The sequence below is a fragment of the Phalacrocorax carbo genome, chromosome 6 (assembly GCF_963921805.1).
Source record: "Phalacrocorax carbo chromosome 6, bPhaCar2.1, whole genome shotgun sequence".
In the NCBI taxonomy this organism is placed as follows: Eukaryota; Metazoa; Chordata; class Aves; order Suliformes; family Phalacrocoracidae; genus Phalacrocorax; species Phalacrocorax carbo.
In genome coordinates, this window is record NC_087518.1 from 41,593,743 (window position 1) to 41,612,982 (window position 19,240).

General features: G+C 39.0%; 1 protein-coding gene across 1 annotated transcript; it reads right to left on the reverse strand.

Annotated features, from left to right (window-relative positions):
* Positions 1–13,361: 13,361 nt before the first annotated feature.
* Positions 13,362–19,240, reverse strand: LEPROT (leptin receptor overlapping transcript). Its single transcript, XM_064454883.1, has 4 exons — positions 19,142–19,240; positions 18,892–18,967; positions 17,890–18,076; positions 13,362–16,683 (listed from the first exon to the last, which is right to left on the reverse strand). Exons 1-4 carry the CDS (start codon positions 19,155–19,157, stop codon positions 16,567–16,569), a joined length of 396 nt encoding a protein of 131 aa, XP_064310953.1. The 5' UTR covers positions 19,158–19,240; the 3' UTR covers positions 13,362–16,566.

The window sequence follows — 19,240 nt, forward strand, 5'->3', positions numbered from 1 at the left end:
GAGAGGTAAACAGAACAGCACTAAACACACTTGGCTTCTCAACGGACCCATCTCTCCTATTCAGCTGAATCAATGGAATAGAAGGGAGGGGTACAGAATTAAGAATATGTTATGAAATACTCTTTTTACAGTTAGGTAGCTCTAGCTCTTAGAAATAATCTTTCAGGGGAGGCAGAGGGAATGATCTACAGAAAAATCCCTAGAAGGAATCTTCACCCCTTTTTAAGCCTTCACATGGCTGCTTGAGAAGTCCCAGGTAATTAGTGCTGTCACCATTACTGAAGACTGAGTGCCAAGTGGCAGTTTGGCTACAAGAAAATACTGAGTGCATTTGGGGGAAATTGCAGCAAAAATACAAGTTTGGCAATAAAAGTGTTCCTTCAACTAGCAGGCTCTGCAGTTCAACTTATATTTTGACAAGCTACATGGGTTTGATATGTCAATTTACTGGGCTTTTAAATAAAAACACTAGTTACTATAGTAACATTTACATCATAGGTTGTACTTATGTTGCCTCTGAGATACAGAAAACCAATCTGCTATGTGAACCTTTGTACCTCATTGCTGCAGTATTTTAAATGGCAAACCTGTTTTCTAATAAATTGTCTTTTTCTCTAATTATTTTACTTCTCAGATTATAAATTAGAGTACATTTGATCTAATTTTCTTTTAAATTACTAAGCCCCATGTGTGGGAACATGAAACCTTCCAGGTTCCAGGGAGAACAAGGAGAATGTAGGTAGAAAGAAAACTGCAATATGGAGAAATAAGACAAATCTTGCTTTTCTGGTCCTTCTGTAATTTAGTTTCCTCTTGTAGGAATCATGGTAAAATGACAGATTATTATTCCTTTGGACAAATAGTCTTCTCCTTTGTAGCTTTTATTTTAGCCTGTTAGAACAGCAAAGCAGCATGGCCCATTCTGAGCTCTGCCTCTACTGTCCTTCCCACTATTTTCCCAGCTTCTTACTAGTTGATTTGTTACCATTTTCAAGTGCTTCTGTATGTCTGCTCTATTTGCATCCCTGCATACCTATCAGTTTACTTTATTAAAGTTACAGTTAGTAATCACAAGACAGACATAGATAACCTTGCTCAGCTATCTTAGGAAGACCTATTCTGCTCTCCATGAGGTCTTATTTCTGCAAGTTGGCATGGTTAAATTCTATTCTAACTCTACAGAAGCAAGATATTTTGATAGCAAAATGTGTCCCTCTTTGGCAGATAAGGAAGAAATGAACCAAGGACATACAATGCTATAGTACAGGTGCCTACAGCTGCACCTTTCCATTTTTCATATCATTATGGGCAGGAATAAAGACCGAGAGTACAAAGACAAGTTAAACTAAAAGCAACTATTGAAAACCTTCCTCTCATGTGTCCCTATGGTGGGGAAAAAGAGAAACAAGCTCTCCATATGTTCTTATGTGTTGATTTCCCTCCCTGAACTCTTCACCTTACAGCATTTACCTAGAAGTCAGTTTATGGACTGCGTGTGATTTAATATGTTTCCAACTTCTAGCAGCAGAATGAGATCTTGCAGGATTTCTCCCCTCTGATGTGCTTAAACACTTACCAGGCAAAAGTGCTGAGGGGAAGGGAGCGCATAAAAAAACGGAATTAAAAAAATGCAGCTTGACAGAATAACAGATCATTGGTGCTTTAGCCAGGGTTCTTGGTTCCAGTAAAAACACTTTGTAATCATGCATTTGCCTAAGAGCAATTAGCAGCTAGAAAATATAGAGAGCAGAGGACGATGGAAAGAGTGAAGGTAACTTATGTAGAGCTATCAGACACCTCTCCAATGCGCTGGCCTGCTTTTTCCTTCAATTTTTCTTCCTGATGTGTATTCACTCAATTCAGACCATAGTGAAAAAGTACATGAATGAGACTGTAGCACAGCCAAAACACTGCTGGTCACGTAAAGTTACTCTTTGCTGATGCTATAACCATGGGGAAAAAAAAAAACATTATTGCTTTTGGTTCAGAAGAGGAGCATTGTTTAGTCTATTATCTCCATAATCCCTGCCAGGATGAGAGCACTACACAACCACATTTCAGTGAAACAGAAGTAACACCACTGCTTTTTCCCTAAGGGGGTGGTGGTGGAAATCTATCTCCAGAAGCACTTTATAAAACCTGGAACCAACCCAAGTTTCTCAAGTGTGTCACCTAGTACAGAGCATATGAATTCACAGAATATAACTGGCAAGAGAGCTAAAAGGTGGAGAAAATGAGAACGAATTTTGAACAAATAACTTAAAGGAAAAAAAAAACCCAAGGCCTTTTAGCAACTTAGACATTTCTAAACCTGGCAGAAATTCAGCCTGTTGCCCAGTGTGACATTCATGCACTCAATACTACACAGGAAAAATACCACATGGAACAGTGGTCTAATCCAAATCTTTTGTGATTTTGGCCATGGGAAGAAGATTTTATTTCAAATGTTTATGTATCAGTGATGAGTTTCATCCAACACAAAATAGAAACCTCACCTACTTCATGCCCACAATAAATGAAAATGCCACCATTTTTTCATGAAAGCAGGGGAAGTTTGAGAATGAGTACAAGGATCCTCACCAACCTTGTCCCACCATCCCAAAAGGGAAAAAAATCCCTAAATAAGAGAGACCCTCATGTGTCTTTCATAGCTCTTCTCAGATGCATTTCTCTTCTCTAAAAATGGAAAGGGTCATATGTCTATCCACTATAGCTTAAGAGGCCTTTTTACAGGAGTACACAAAAGGCAGTCCAGAAAAGAAGCAAACCTAACAATAATCTTTGGTAAATGTAACCGCAGCAGAGATTCACATCAGTGCACACGAAGACTGGCAGGATCTGATCATCATTTCATTTTCACGTTCTATTTATAGTTAGAATCTCTTTGTTACTATTTCCCTATACTTTAAGGGTAGCCAGTGCTTTCATAAACCACTTATCAGACTTTACCCTGCAAAACAGAAGCCACACAACTACACTGGCAATTCCTAACCAAACCAATTCCTAATCCATCAAGACATATTTAATGTCATTAGTCTCGTATGACTTCAGCCAGTCCTATATCTCATCTTCTGTCCTTTAAGTGCCTGCAAGGCCACAGTGCCTCCACCCACAAGGTCAGCCTTAATTCTGCCTCTTCTCCCACTCCCTACATATTACCTTCTCCCAAGATGCACTGTGTATATATCTTCTCTAGCCTACTAGCTGTGACCCCCAACTGCTTAGTCAAAGACTGCCTCAGAATTTGTTTTCTCCAAAATCAATTTCTACCTCTCATGTAACAGAGTATGAAGGAAGAACACCTCTGCCTAAATGGATATTTAAATAGAAATTTTTTTAAAGCAAATAAGGAAGAAGAGATTAACTAGAATTTTGAGTGTTCAGGTGGACTGTAGCACTGTGGAGTCTCTGCGACTGTGAATTCCTCCAGGCAGAATCCATCTGGTTTACATGACTTGTACAATATTGAGCTGATGCCATGTAAATGTAGTGATTAAATTGTAAGCTAGTATACCTACATGCCTAGAATACACTATACATGGAAAAGATTTCCTTGTTATGCATTTGGAATGGGTGCATTCTGACACATATTCTGAGTGTCAGGGTCAAAAGTACATGGAGATCGTGGCAATATATGAACTGCTGGTATGAACACTGCATGCATTCATGACATATCAGTAACACCTACTTCTGATCATAATCACCTGTAGAATATGGTTAAAATCCTAGTAATAGCTGCAGAGCATTTTATAATGCCAAGATGATGTGCTCTGGCAGCCCAAGATACCATGCTCCTGTTCTTACAGGAGCATGTTCTTACCTGTTCTTACATATGACTCCATTTGCACATGAATTCAACTCACTGAAGATAGCAGGTATCTTAAAAGCACCATCCTATGTTTGCTGCTCCAGTTTAGTAATAATTACTGTTTGGAGTGATTTGTCAAGCAACTATTAATTTTATGGGGCTTTTTGGCAGCAGACCTTTTGCTGAGCTCTCTCAGCTTTAGAATCTTCTTCAGTGTTTGGATCTGTTTCATAATTGAGTGTCTACTGAGAACATGATTTTTTCTCCTAACTTTGAGAATTGTGTAATTTGCCCCAAAGTGGCTGCAACAATGAAAAATCTAAAAATCAGATTATTTTACCTAAATATTGAGCAAAGTCCTAGCACACATGTCCAGTTTTCAGCAACTAGTTTTTCAATGTTCTCCAAACCACATCTTAGGCACTAATTTTAGGGGGAATTTGACATCTACCCTTGAGGACCTGGACCTTGGTCTCCAAGATCTGGCAGTATTTCATCTATATTAAGATGCACTGTGATCAAGACCTACTAGAAAGCACATCTTACATGCATCTCAAAACCAGATGTACTGGGTTGCTGAGACATTATGTACAGCAGTGAAGACATTTGTATCTCGGTAACTTTTCAGACCGAGATCTGACAATTTCAAAACATCAGTGAATATTCCAATGTAAGTGGCCAATAGTTTTGGAAGGAAATCATTAAAATAGAGTGAAAAAGAAAGTGGGGAATGGGTGGACCCCTTTCTATGCTAAGATGTTGACATTTTACCTGACGTATTTTTAGACAAATAATAATGGGCGAGAGGAAAGAGGCATAGCATGGCAAAACAGCATGGGAAAAACCCAAAGGTTATAGAAAGTGTGTGGTGGGAAGACAGGGAAAAATGGGCTAGGAAGGGCCAGATGTGGGAAGAAGCAAGAACAAGCAGCAGCAGATGGATCCCGCCAGGGTGGAAATGACGTTGTGTATAGATAGCCCTGGCACAAGAGGAGGTGTGACTGAAGGGAAGACCATGGGATTCTGATATGAGGGAAAGGGTTTGCAGGAAGACAGAGCCCCAGCAAAAGCAGGGGGTGAAGCCCCTGTGGGGGGCCTCATGCTACCAGCACGAAGCATCTACACGTTGCCAGCAGGCAGGTGCTATTTCCTCGTACTTAGGGGCAGGTGAGAGCACTTTGCAGCACTGGATTTTGACATTTTTGCCCTCTGTGCTTGGCAGCAAAAATTGAAGCAGTAAGGCATGGGCACCAAGCCAACAAGCACTGAACTGGACAGCTGTTTCCTATTGTAACCACCCCAGTTTTCAGTGCTATGTGGACTAGGCTCAGAGTACGCTGACACATGGAGGGAGGCCTGCGGGGAGGGAGGTGATCTGTATGCCATGTTTCATTCCCACATGAACTCCACATGGGAAATGTTCCCTCAGACAATATTACCTCCCTTTGACAAATGCTCTTGCTTCTGCACAAGGAGGTAAAGGCTAAGCCAGTGCTGATGCTGGAGAAGACAAGAAGAGGAGGAAGGGAAGGAGTAAGCCCTCTCACGCTGGTTTCTACTGGCAAGGACTCAAACACCAGTGAACCTAGAATCTGTATAACAAGGAGAGCAGGCATGAATTTCAGTTCTTCCACACACAGATAAAAATGCTGTGCTGGATGCAGACCAGAAGTCTTCATCCAAGACTTGATTAGACTAGAAGAGATTCAGCTACAGAACATACTCTAGTCTTTTACTCACATCCCCTGCCTTGCATCCTGTTTAAAATGTCACAGTCCTTAGTTTTGCACATTTAGAGGTACTCTGCACCTCCAAACATCAAAATTCTTCCCTATTGATTAGGTATCTTAGCCCAAAAGCCTCCACTTGAAGTGTTTCAAACACAAATCTGATTATTCTGTGATGCGTCTGGCAGCAGGACATCTGAACGGCTGCTAATACTGTGGCACCCACAGATAACCCCAGCTACACATCTGTTGCCTTTCCCTCCACCTTGCCACTTCTCATTTCCACCATTCCAGTTTCTTTATTCGTGGGTTGAAGAGAGATAAAATTGATTATTGAACGTTAAAAAAACTAACTTCAAAAGGTTTCATTTTGGGAAGGAAGTTTTGATGTTTAAATGAGAACTAAATAGCCTAAATCCTGTTCCCACACTGTCTCCAAATAAAAATACAGCAATAACAAATGGCCTATTAGTGCAATTTAAAAGTTTTCAGAAGGCCAGGGAAATGCTATCAAGTTAACGTGATTACTAAAAGCGCTACAGGAAAACACGTATTGACTCATCCTCATAATGAGTTTACCTACAGACTTCCTCATTACCTGCACATTACAGAAGAGATTTAGCGAAGAGAATACAATTAGCTTCGGTAACTTATAATACCTTACCCATAACTGAGAAGAGTTGTGTACAATAAAAATGAGCACTTAAATGTCAGACAAACAGTTGGAAGAATGATGGGTTTACCCTTTGATTTACAAAGCCTTTTACAAAGAATCAGAAAGTTCAGGATCTATTTGTAAACAATCCACAAAAAAATCAACTTTATGTTTATTTCTGCCTATCAGTGTAATTATTCTTGTCACTAAAAAAAGAAGTATGCATAGATATCAGTGCTGTCATTAACCATGACTTCCATCACTCAGAAGCAGCATTCACCGTACAAATGGAAGACAAAGTTAATATTAATTGGGCCATTTTTCATACCAAATCAAAAAGGTATAGATTTTAAAAATACCTCATGGCTCACAAAGTTTGAGAAACCATTTTTGAACAAACTTCACACAGCAAAACACAGTAAATCATAAACACTGACAGAGCATATACTTTCAAGAATTATAAAGCAGACATTACGTTCTTATATTTAATGAAAATTCTTCCATTCTGTACACAGCTTAGGACATGAGTAAGAGATTATATTTAAAACATTAAAAACCATCCAAATATGCCAAATCAGAGCTAGTGAAAAAGTTTGTTTTAAAATTATTTTTAAAATTATTAACACAGCCTTTAAGATTTATCACAAGGAATTTACAGTATATCTCACCACCAAAGGCAGATAAGACATTACAGCCCAATTATGATCATCTGTGACTTTTTTTTAAAGTAAAAAATATCACCACTGCATCTTAAGAGAAACTGTAAACTTTAACCCATCTGTAGATACCAGTGTAGCACCACAGCTACTGATGGTCTCATGTGGAGCTGCACCATGAGGAACCATTACCTTTTCATTTGCACTGCACTCCATTGCATTTTGCCTCCTCAAAAGCCACCAGACATCACATTAATCTATTTCAGCTGCACTCTCTCAAGCTTAATTAAGATTTCCACTGAAATTAGATTGGACTATGAGGTACCAAACTATGTACTGCTCACTGAGGGAACAGAAAATTCAGGCCTAACCTGAAACCCCGTGATTTTAACAAGAGATGAATCAAACTCTGAGAAGAACAGGATTGACTGACTTATGCTGGAATCCTCTCACTAGTAAATGATCAATCTAGCACCATTGTTTAGTCCAATTCAACCCCTGGACAATTCACTGACTTGCAAGAGAGAAGTTATTATGTAAGATTTTTTTTTGTCTTTGTTGGTGACTTGCTGCAGGGAAACAGATTTTTCTTTTTAATGTACACACTGATTTTATTTTCCGTCAGATATTTTCTTCCCTGTTCAAATCTAAGTTCTGTCACAGTGAAAGAGTGGACTCTTCCCTCATCCTGGAGTCATTACATATAATCTACGTTTTAGAAAGAAATTATACCTACAAAAGTCTGCATAGGAATATATGAAAAAATATATATATGTACTTATACATTTAACAGGAATTAACTACCATTTTTCACCATTACCATGATAACTCCCAGCTGTGTCTATACAAATATATCTTTACACGCTGCTAGAAAAGCACAAGTCCTGACCTACTACAGGACTTCCATTATCAGATATTCTGTGGCAAACTCAGTACTCAAACCCCAAAGGTGGAAGTGTTGTTGCAAGTTTGTAAACTACTCCTGCCAGGACCACATACAGAATTAACTGAAACCACCATGAGGCTTTCACTGATTTTTAGGGAATTTTGGGTTAAGCTTTGAAGTGAAGACAAACGGTGAACTTCCAACAAAAAAAAATTTTCTCTCTACACGGGGGCAAATCAGGGACATAATCTAGGCGCTTCTGCTGTACCAGTTGTACTGGAGTAAGGTTAAGGAAATGCATCCCGGTATAGTGATTACTGGCCTTACCTAGTAATGCTGGATTTATATCAGGTATTAATACATGATGCTCAAAAAGCACATTCTTTAGGAGCACGTGCTAATTTCTCTGAAAATAAGGACTTGATCTAAAGGCGACCCATAGATCTGTTCTGTTTAGTCTTACCACATCTAAAAAGAGGCTCTGGATAATCCTTATTACATGCCAAGAGACCTTGTGGGGAATGAACTTTATGCTTCTACCCAAGCTCTGTGGCTCATTAATACATTTGACAGAAAAGTGACTACAACAACAGGAGTTAGCATTCAGCGCCTCAACATAAACTGTTGTGCAGCTCTCAAATTCAAGGCCAAGCATCCACCTTGGATGGACAAGGTGTTTTAAAAGTTAGCCAGCATTGTGGTTAGAAAAGCAAACTCAATTTTTTCCTTAAATGAGGTTGTGCAAAAGAAAAAAATAATTGCTTTTTTTATATGCATGTTGCTATAGCAAGTTATAAACAAATCCTGGTTTTAACAGCAAATAAACCAAAAAGCAAATAAGGGAAATAGGACAATCAAGACAACAGCACTCAAAAGGAGAAACTATAATTGCCCAAGCTGTTTCTCTCTGGTTAAAGAAACTGTCATCTCAGAATGGCTTGTTGGTGTATCTGAGAAAGTCAGTCCTTACAGAAGAGGACAGAGTATTTTTAGTCTTTCTATTAAACACAAGTTTTAAGTAATTAGAAACTGGAAGTCAGAGCCATCAATTCACATCTAGAACCAATTAGTATTTTATGACACAGTTATTTCTAAATTGCCACTTGCCTGTCCCTCTTTCCATCTTGTTAATACTATCCATAAATCAGTGTTTGTTGTTTTGAATGTATGACTCACTTTTGGCTCAGCTTCTTGTGACACCCGGAGTAGACAATAGCTCAGTCCAATCAGGCAGGGAAGCAAGGCCCAACTGCAGTTACTGACTGTGGGAGTTTAAAATTCACTCTCTTATTTGGAGAGCCTGGAACTGCCAGCAATTGGGGGAGGGTAGCTTTGGGTTGGTTTTTACTGAAACTGTTACTAAAGGCACGTGTGGAGTAGGGAGGGGACCCGCTAGGCCCTGCTATAGGCTGGGGTTAGGTAAGGTATCTGAGGATCTTCTGAGCAACCCCAAGAGTTAGGATGAGGGCTGGAGTCAGGACAGAGCTGCAGCTCAATATCTCTTTGGAGCTGGGACCTTCTGTGTTTTCCTTACAGGGCTGGGCCCTGGGGTAAAAGGACTAAATAAAGAGAACAGGCTAATGATGGAGTACAACCACTGTAAAAGAGGAGAGGAACAGAGACACCTGCATCGATCTTTAGGTATCTAAAGGGATTTGAACAACCAACATCCTACCTGAGGATATTTCCTGAATCCTAATACTAACTTTATACATTGCTCACTTATGAGACTACCAGATAAAGACTGTTCATTTTTAAATTGTTTCTAATGAGTATCTATCTAGCTATTAAAAGATCCTTATAAACTAATATATTTTCTGCTGTAGATTTTAATTAAACATCAAAATATTTGTTACAAATGCAGTCTTCTCTGAAGGAATGAAGAGATAGCATGCTCTGGATTGCCTAAGGTGTATTATTTTGTACTGTTTGATTCAAAAGGTAAAATTTACTTTATGTATACAGAAATATTCTGTGTTTCTTAATATTTTAAAATTAAACTAAAAGCAGACTTCTCTTTCAAGACTTACCAAATGGGAAATTGTTTTATCATCATGGAGTATTGTTTAAAACATCCTAATGTCTTACTGCAATTATTAGCATTTATTTAGGTAGGAAAAAAACAAAATACCAAAGAAAGCTTGGCCATGGAGGGTGACACTGAACCATGTTACTACAAACAAGGACAAGCTGTTAAATCTTCTCTGGGAGTAAAGTGCCCTCTCCTGAAATACAGGCATATAGATTTTTGGAGCCAACTTCACCCCCATATCCTGTGTAGTGCAGCCAGCAGAAACAGACACTCAGACAAGATGGACCATCTATTCCATAGGAGTGACTCATAAGCACGCTCACAAACTGCCCTCAGGCAAGTGTTTCAAGGCATCCAAGGGGATAAGGCCTCTTTCATCTCTCCTTCCCTACCCCAGTGACCCCAACAGCAAATTCCCACCAGCTTCAAAAGGGGAGAACTTGATCAGTAGCCAATAAGTTGCAACTATTGTGGCTTTTGTGTCCATGTTGTGTAAAGCCCCCCCTCTTTTTTTTTTTTTAAGATGGAAGACTGGTAACAAAGGCTCCTATTATATTGTGAAATACCAGTCTTAGGCAGGAATTAAACGAATAACAAAATCACAAATCCAATTGAACAGTCATAACAAAGGGCAAGCAAAACATACAAATGTCATGATCAACCCTCTTATTCCAAGCATACCCCTTCTAAAGCACAATACCTTTTAAGTTTTCTACAAATCCTCAAGCAAACAAAAATATCCAAGCAGCATCTGTCATTTATTCATACTGACCATGAAAATGAAAGGACCATAGCCAGTGTACTGGAAAATGAAGCTCAAAGCAGGTGATAAAACCAAAATTCAGACATTGATGGCCTTAGCTGACCTCCTGAACCTACCAAGAGACATTAACATCACTTTTTGCCTTAAGCTCTGTTCGGGCCTCAGCACTCTATTCTCTACTTCAGGGTTTCAGATGAACTATATACAACTTGAACTTGGATATGATTTTGGGGTGTGTGTGTTCAGTTTGTTTTTTCTTTAAACTCCACAAAAGCAAGCCATTAATTTCATTAGCATTCCCAGGGAAAACATGCAATTAAAAATACAATATAACAGAGGCAACCTCCACCACTGAATACCAGTTCAGCTGCTACCATGCAAACAACTAACAAAGAAAATACCAGGGTTTCAGATCACAACTCCTGGGAGGACTGCTGTTAACTACATACTTGAAATTCTTTTTAATAGGCAGCAATGTTATAAGCATACTTCACAGTAAGAAGTCTCCCCTATATGCAAAGACTCCAAAGCAAGACTATATTACATGCAATTTTGCACAACTATGTTCATGATACATAAATTACTTTATTAAACACAAAGCCATAGGTTTAGTCTCATTTTGAAAACAATCTTCCTCCTATCATCTAAGGATTTTCAGGGGGGAAATAGTATGTTTTTATAATCCCTGTGCTCTCCCCAGCAGTATCTGCCTCATAGATGGCCATAAAGACCTCCAGGTCTTGAGGGCCAGCGGGAAGAAAGCCATCTGCACAGGCAGACACGGGATGATTGCCATCAGGGGAGAGGAAGCAGGGAACAATCAACCAGTCCATTTAAAATGAGCCCTTAGAAAGAAGCAGTATCCAGAATATTTGTTAAAATCTAGATCTAGTCTATGGGAAGTAGTAATTCCAAAAAAATAAGTGAAGTACCTCCAGCTGAAGTGCTTAGACATGAGGCATAAACAACTGTAACCAATTTTTGAAAGTAACCCAGACAGCTGAATAACCGTAACACAACTGAAATATACCTCAACATAAAGAGTGAAGCAAAACAATTAAAAAAGGTAAATATAGAACAGGCCACTGGAGAAAATATTTCTTTAAGTGTGTCCAGCTGATCTTTAAAATTTACCCGTAATTCACTAGTCAACACTTCCTTACATGTTTTGTCAAGAGACACTTCTCTGTAAAGCCCTCTAGTACATACTGGCCATGTATTTGCAGGGGTCACTTAAACAAAAATAATTAGTCATTAGTACCTGGTGTGCATCCAGCTTAATGAAATAGTCTTTTCATCCATTATCATACATCGGAAACAATCCCTGCAGAGTAAATGATGCAGCATCTTAGAAGTCATGCTGTGTTAACAATTGAGACCAGGGTTATAGTAATCATTTTAGAGCTTTACATAATCTTCAGTTTAACAATAAAAATCTACATGTGGCTATCTAGGACAAGCTTGTTTGGTTAACTCCTACGTATTAATGAACTTACATTCATTTTATGGGACTAATGTCTGTTTAAAGTTTTTAGAGTTACCCAAGGTCATAACTAGTTATGAAGGTTACCAGTTTTCTTAAGGGACTGAACAGACTACAAATCCAGTGTAAGACCGACCAGTATGCCCTGCTCCTGCTCCCTTATGTCTATTTTATTTTTTTCCTTCACCGAAGTATAAATTGACAGGGAACAGCTTTGTTAACTACAAAAACAAGCAGCTACAAAAACAAAGGCAGGAGGGATAAGAAATGAGTTATACCATACAGATAATACTGGCAAATCCAGAACCAGATTAAATAAGGGAGCTCAGGAACCAAGCCTAGAGCCTGGAGTTACTCTACACGGAAGGTATGAGTTGGGCTGGGCAGTAACAGGACAGCGATCCCAAACGTTCATTTTGCAAGAAGAGGGCAAAGCCAGCAGCTAACTGATTCAATGTGCAAATATACTCACCTTCTCCAAAGCGTAGTTGTTCAGTCATTGCTGTTAAACAGAAAGCATCAACTGTTCATAACACAGACACTAAAGCCTCCTTCTCTTGGTGGTAGGTGCTTTCACAAATTGATTAAAATCACTGAGCTTCATTTTCACAAGCACTGGTGGGATCAAAATCACCCACTTAGTGTATTCACCAACCTAACTACAGGAGTACTGACCTAGAAAAGAGAGCAAGCTTTGATGTCTTCTGTATCCCCTGGTTCCATCAGTGCTACCAGAGCAGATGTGTCTTACTATAGACTCTTTTGAAGCAAGGGAAGTAGAAGAGTATTATCTTATTATTATCTTACATACCATCTTTTTTTGAACATCTTTAAAAAAGCTCTCAGACGTATCATGTGTATAAGTGATGATAATTTGCCTTCATATTTGAATACCACCTCTACAATAGTGCATGATGTAACAGTAATTACACCTATCACAATTAGATCATGGCTTCTGAAATTTGTTCCCGTGTTTTGATCTCGTCAGCACTGACTGACCATCCTAATGACAGAGCAGCCAAGAACCAAAGCCACTGCAGAGCCACGAACCACAAGCACTTAATATGTATCTCCAGAAAAAGATGTGAAGGAGCTCTGAGAAAGAACACTTGGAAAAATAGTCCCCAAGGGTCCCAACACTGAGAATCCACTTGAACACCCATTTCACTACAAAGCGATTAAGAAATATCAACACCAGTACAAGAGACACTTGAACTGCTTATTAACCTCCCACTGTGGCCATGGTTGTCAGCTACAATACCATTATGAAAGCACCACTGGATACGTTTCCCTTCTTTCCTCTCACAGAAGAACCTTTTGTCACCTCTTGAAATTTAAGGCAGACAAATACTTAAGCATCAGAAATGTTTATTAGACAATTCAAAAAGTCAGATTTTATTAGACAATTCAAAAAGCAAAGTACAATATGTTTTTATTTTCATGTTTTAATACTTCATTCTCTCAAGAATCTGGTGATCACAGAAAATAAAAATAGTGTTTACAAAAGTTACAAAAGCTGCACTGCATTCCAAATTACAGAAAACATGATCAGTTGACAAGGAAGCTTTATAAAATGCAGTAACAGATTTTCACCTGATTATGAAACACAGCGATACTGCCATGTGTATGCATTCATGAAAATTAGCATAGTATTGAAATTAAGGCACTTTGGATACATAGTATTCGCTTCCATATAGGAAAACAACTTCAGAGAAATCCCAGTGAATTGCTACTGGTAGATAGCGATGGTATGCCCAGTACTGGCCATCAAAGCACCAGGTTTGTGTGAATGAGTGAAGCTCTTGATAAAAAAAAAAAGCATTGAAAATTTTTTTTACCCTGACTATTTGATATCGAAGACTCATTCAAGCAAATTTACTTTTAAAGAGGTCAAGGAAGATTTCCATGATTTAAACATCGTTAAACACAATTTTTAAAGCTAAACATTTTAAAATAAAAGTCCATGGTGAAAACCGCATGAATTTCACATTAAGGATTAGTGCATGTAGCTGCTTCAAAAGAAGGAAAAAAAAAGCATTGACTTTCTCCAACATTTACCTGCCATTTCATGAGGTACCCACCAACCACAGTAACATCAAAGGAAATACAGTACAAAAGAAAAATTTATCAAAGCAGCAACCTCTCTTTCAGACTGTACTTTCTAGTCCTCCTTTTCATTTTAGATTGTCATATGTTCACTGCCTGTATCCCAATCAGCCACAAGGACACATTTACCAACAGATCTAGAACAGATTCTGCAAATTGTGGATCTCTAAAAAATAATTAGTCTCAGCTGTTTTTCACACCACTCTCTTGAAAGCAAAATTTCATCAGTAACTGAGTAGTTTTGTAGACTTCTGTTGCAGCCTTTGGTACATAAATTCTATGGAGTAACAATCCTGAAGAACCTAACCCTGTAAGCACATGGCTACTTTAAAAGGAGTTAAATAGAATTGTTAGCAATGACTTTAGGCATTTACAGGATCAGGCACTTAAATTGTGTATTATTTTTGCTGTTTTACTTCACCAATTTGAATGAAAAAATGCCACGGTATGAGAAAAACCCAGCTTCTTAAAAAATGAAAGCAGGAATTATACACTGAAACTATGATTACTCTAAACAACCTGCCTCATAATTAGAAGAAATAATTTCCCCAGTGGTACTTTACAAATCAGTAGGCTCCAACAGATTTCATCTAAGTCAGGAAGAAAACACTGTAAAAGAACTTGCTTATGCAGAGCATCTTTACAAGCATGTTCCTGCTATGTCTTTGATAAAGCATTAACGTCCAGAAAAAAGACCCTGGCATTTAATGTTAATTCTTTTACAAGAATGACAGCCTGGACACACCTCAGTATAAGACACAGCTACTCAGCATTCCTCAGCACTGAGCAATTACACACATCTGAAATTTAAATTTAAAACATGTAGTTAACCTTCCATTCCTACTTAAGTGTATTACATTACTTGGACCACAGAATGATTTCTGTACCCTTTTTCTAGGGCACTGAGCATGAACAAAAGACCCAATATCAGAACGCTCATGTAACGTTCATTATTTTTGAACTTTTGCTCTGCACAGCAATCCACAGGACACCATTCTGTAGTACAGGACTATTGAGGGAGTTTGGAGAGCAGCATAAGTAGTTCCATACAATTTAGGGGGAAAAAAGCACTGTGTTGGTGAAGCTGCCACATCTTGTAGGGTGGATTCTATGACCTCCTTATACAATGGCCCTCATAGCTATACAGGGCAATAGCAGTCAGCTGTGAACTAACTCACACAACTATAAAAAACTCATTTGCAATCTGCTAGTCTAATGAACTTGCAATGGTAAAACATACCCTACACAGGAATTCAGCTTTTAACTTCACAGAGCAGAAACCTCTTTATGTCCATTTTTCTAGGAAAGAATAAACTAAGGTGTTTCTTCCTTTACCCCTTTGCAGATTACTGAAATGGCTTCTAGAGTTAGGGTTGTCTCAGAATGCAGTTTTAGAAAACTACATGCCTCACAATTTGCAGGATTCAGCAAGTCAGACCAGTAATAAAGTTAACTTTTATAAGTGTGATTACATGAATCTTTACTAGAGTAATGCCATTTAAAAATATAGTGTTTTAATATAACAATCTCTTTTTGCAGAAAAAAATAGTAGCTGAATAAGTATGTTTTAAAAGCAATGAGAACTGAGGAGATAAGTCCTATCCAGCAGAACACTCACTTCTCTGCAATTTGGGCATTTCACACATAAGAATACAGAGTTGTATACTACATTGGGATTGTAAGTGTCCAGAGCATAGTTTCTTCTTTTGTGAACCTTCATAATAGAAGTAACATCAGCTCTAACCATTAAAGAGGCATTAAGGTATATTATTCCCAAAATATACCCACAGTTGTTGAGTTGAATAGGGACAACACCTGAGTATCTTGGGGGAAGAAGAATTTTTTTAATTAGCATCATAAATGGAAGAAAGATTTTTTAAACAGTGTTATTTTGTTTTGCTTTCATTAGGTAGTAAAAGAGTGGGCATAACCTATACTTGGTTTTATGTCATCAAGAAAAAATACTAAAATTAATTACTCAAATGAAAAGTACTTATTCATCCCTAATCAAAGCAGAAAGATCAATCAAGTTGAACAATACCGAGTAGGATAATCTTTATATTGCCCTATTTTGATAACATAGTTAAAAAACCAACATCATGTGTATCAATGATAGTACTGTGATTAAAACAAAAGTTAATGCATGAGAGTGAAAAAAAAATAGTAAAAAAGCTTATGTCTTGTAAACTTATTTGGGGATAAATTTGCAACAGTGATTGCAGCTTTTACTGAATACATTAAGACAGCTGTCACAAGGGCCTTGTCCCTTTGGCTGAAATACATTTTTTAAAAAAGCATGTTATGATCTGATAATGTAAAATTACATGCAGATGCACATACATACATCTCAGCGTGCACACACACATATGTTAATATTTACACATATACACACACAGAGTATACATACGGTGATACATGCTGTAAAATATTACCAGCATCAGAGCGATGTCCTACCACTGTTCCCAGCTAAAGTCATCTCCTCTACCAAACACAAGAAAAAAGCCTAAAATAGTAAGGAAAATGACTGCATTGCCAGCCAGCACCAGACCACAGGCTCCCCATTTGATCTGAAACGCAAGGAAATGAAACAATCAAAGCAGTTCTTGTAAGATAGGTTGAGACCAGTTATCTATATGCGTTAAACTAAATGAAATACTATAGAAGGGTGCTAAAAGCATAAAGAAAAAAGACAAAATAATTGAATTTAGGTGACTAATTATTCAATTAGCAACCACTCATATTGTGACAGGCTAATAATTCTATGCCTTAGAACAAAATCGTTACCTAGCTAAACAAATGACTAAAACACATCTAAGTCAGAAAAAGATGGTTAAACTAGTGCTCTCCTCTAACTGCTATGCAATGAAATAAAAAATTGCCTTTCAAATAAACGCTGGTAACAAGCACGGAAAACAGTATGTGGTCTTAAAGGTATGTAGCTTTCTTTAACGATCAGCCCGACTAAGTTTACTCAAATAAGCGACATTTACTCTTAAAAGATATAGCTATGAATTAGAGTTCCCCCACGTGGTCACTTCTGGTTCTGCCTACTGTCGGGTCCACAGCTTAAAAACAAAACTGCAGTGTCAGGGAAATTGTGCATTACAAGTAAGTTAAAGCTAAGCACAGAAGTTTTAAGCAAAACTGAAAAGACTGAAGCCAAAAACCAACACAACACAAAAACGTCATTGGGTAGTTTGGGAGACACGACAAAAAGAGTTTGTTGCCTTGCAAAACAAATGTGACAAGATCTCACCACTGAGGAGCAGTTCAGAAAGCAAAGAAAAAAGAAGCTAGCAGAATTTCCTCAGACTTTGAGGGGACAAAGCATGAGCTTGCGAAATGCTCTGAAAACCAAAAGGGCAGCTCTGGAAGGTTGGCCTTTTATCTTTTAACTGATCATGCACTCCAGTCACCATGTTTTCAGCATCCTAAATGAAGAAAGCAGACATTCTGAAATAAAAATAGGGAAGGTGGTGCAAGAAGCAGTGCAAAAGCTGATGAGACAGAGGAAAGAGATATAAGAGGAGATAGTACCTGGTATTGGACCAAAACAAATCTGGGGAAAAAAACCCAGCTAAAAACTTTTCAGTCAAGCAAGTCCTTTGTTCAGGTCAAAAAGCAGCAGATGAAATTTCAGCAGAGTGACTATTTTCATCAGAATCCAGAAACATCACAATAATTAAAGACAGGATTTACAAGCAGTAACAGCACACTTAAAGATTATACTCGGTAACTGGATTTTACAATAAAAATTAGCAAGCAGAACTTACCGCTTCGACCCGTGCAAGGATTATAGGAAATCCAAAGGCAGAAACAACAATTCCAGTTGTGAAGAAATATGCCAATTCCCTGCAGGCACTGCTGGCTGCATCACTGTCATCACTTACTCTTTTTGCAATGAAGTGGGGAATGGGGCAGATGAAGTAAAATATTAAGACAAACAGAGGCCAGTATACACTGGGGAGGGGGAAAAAAGGAAATACACAATCAGTTTAGATGGATGCTTTCATAAAATGTATTTTCTGTTTAGAAAAAATAAATGCAATAGCTGTAATCCTACTTTATGGTTTGAAAAGTGGATTACATGATATAACCACAAGCTTTCACCCAAAGGGGCAATCCTACCTCGTTTTCCCTGCATACTGGCACAAGCATTCACACAGCCTCCTGTAGAGCAGGATCCACTCTTTCACACAACCAAGCCTTGCTTTATTTAAATTTGCACCATGTCACTGATTCAACTCACACGACCGCCTCACAAAAACGACAGTCGCCACACAGGGAACAGGAAACACATGCAAGCACGACAGGAACCAAGCACGTTCCCAAATTAGAGGGATCCTGGAGTATAAACAGGCTGACCACACAGGCACACCCTTGCACGCTCATTCCTTCGCAAGCACTCTCAGTAGCTACACCTGCATTTTAAACTGTAATAGACACTCCGCTTGGAGTCTTGTGGTAGGAAGGTTGTTTAAAGAAACAGGGAAGTAAGTGAAAGAATTGTAAGAAGTTAAAAATTACTGTTTAGCAAGATGGCACTGCTTTTCCTGAAAGAGTATAGAGCTGTTTTCAGTCATTTTTTAATGGAAATGCAAGTACTGGCTAAGGAGGCGGTATTTGCTCGGAACAAACTGCCGTGTGTCAAAAGCCAGAAAACAGGTGACTGCTGGAAGGCACCTAGAGCTAAACAGCTCGGTTAGAGGAGATTAACACCTCCACTAACAGACATGAAGAGGGGGAAGCTTTGGGAGCGCAGCCAGCCTGCTCACCCGTAATACTCCAGGGCGCAGCCCAGCATGAGGAACGTCAGCCCGATGGCTCCGCTGAAGGACAGCGCCACGAGAGCTGCAACGGCACAAGGCAGGCGGTCAGGCGGGAGTCGCCTCACCCGGTACCGGCCACCGGCCACCCCCTCCCGCGACACCCGCCCCCGCGCCGAGGGGAAGCGGAGGCACCACCCAGTCAGCCCTGCTCCCCCAGAGGAAGGACCCCAACCCAGAAGCCAGCAGCACCCAGTACCTTTGATACCCGCCATGTTCGGAGCTCCGAACGACGCCAAGCTGAGGTGACTGCGCGCGACTTCCGCCTACCGCCAGCTTTTACCCCGCCCCCCTCCCG

Bases quoted from the DNA above. Each gene is read 5' to 3' on its own strand.
- LEPROT (XM_064454883.1), bottom strand. The intron at 18,077-18,891 runs GTGAGCAGGCTG...CCCCCTCCCCAG, and splicing joins TGCGCCCTGGAGTATTACGG to TGTATACTGGCCTCTGTTTG. The intron at 16,684-17,889 runs GTAAGTTCTGCT...CTTGCGTTTCAG, and splicing joins TCCTTGCACGGGTCGAAGCG to ATCAAATGGGGAGCCTGTGG.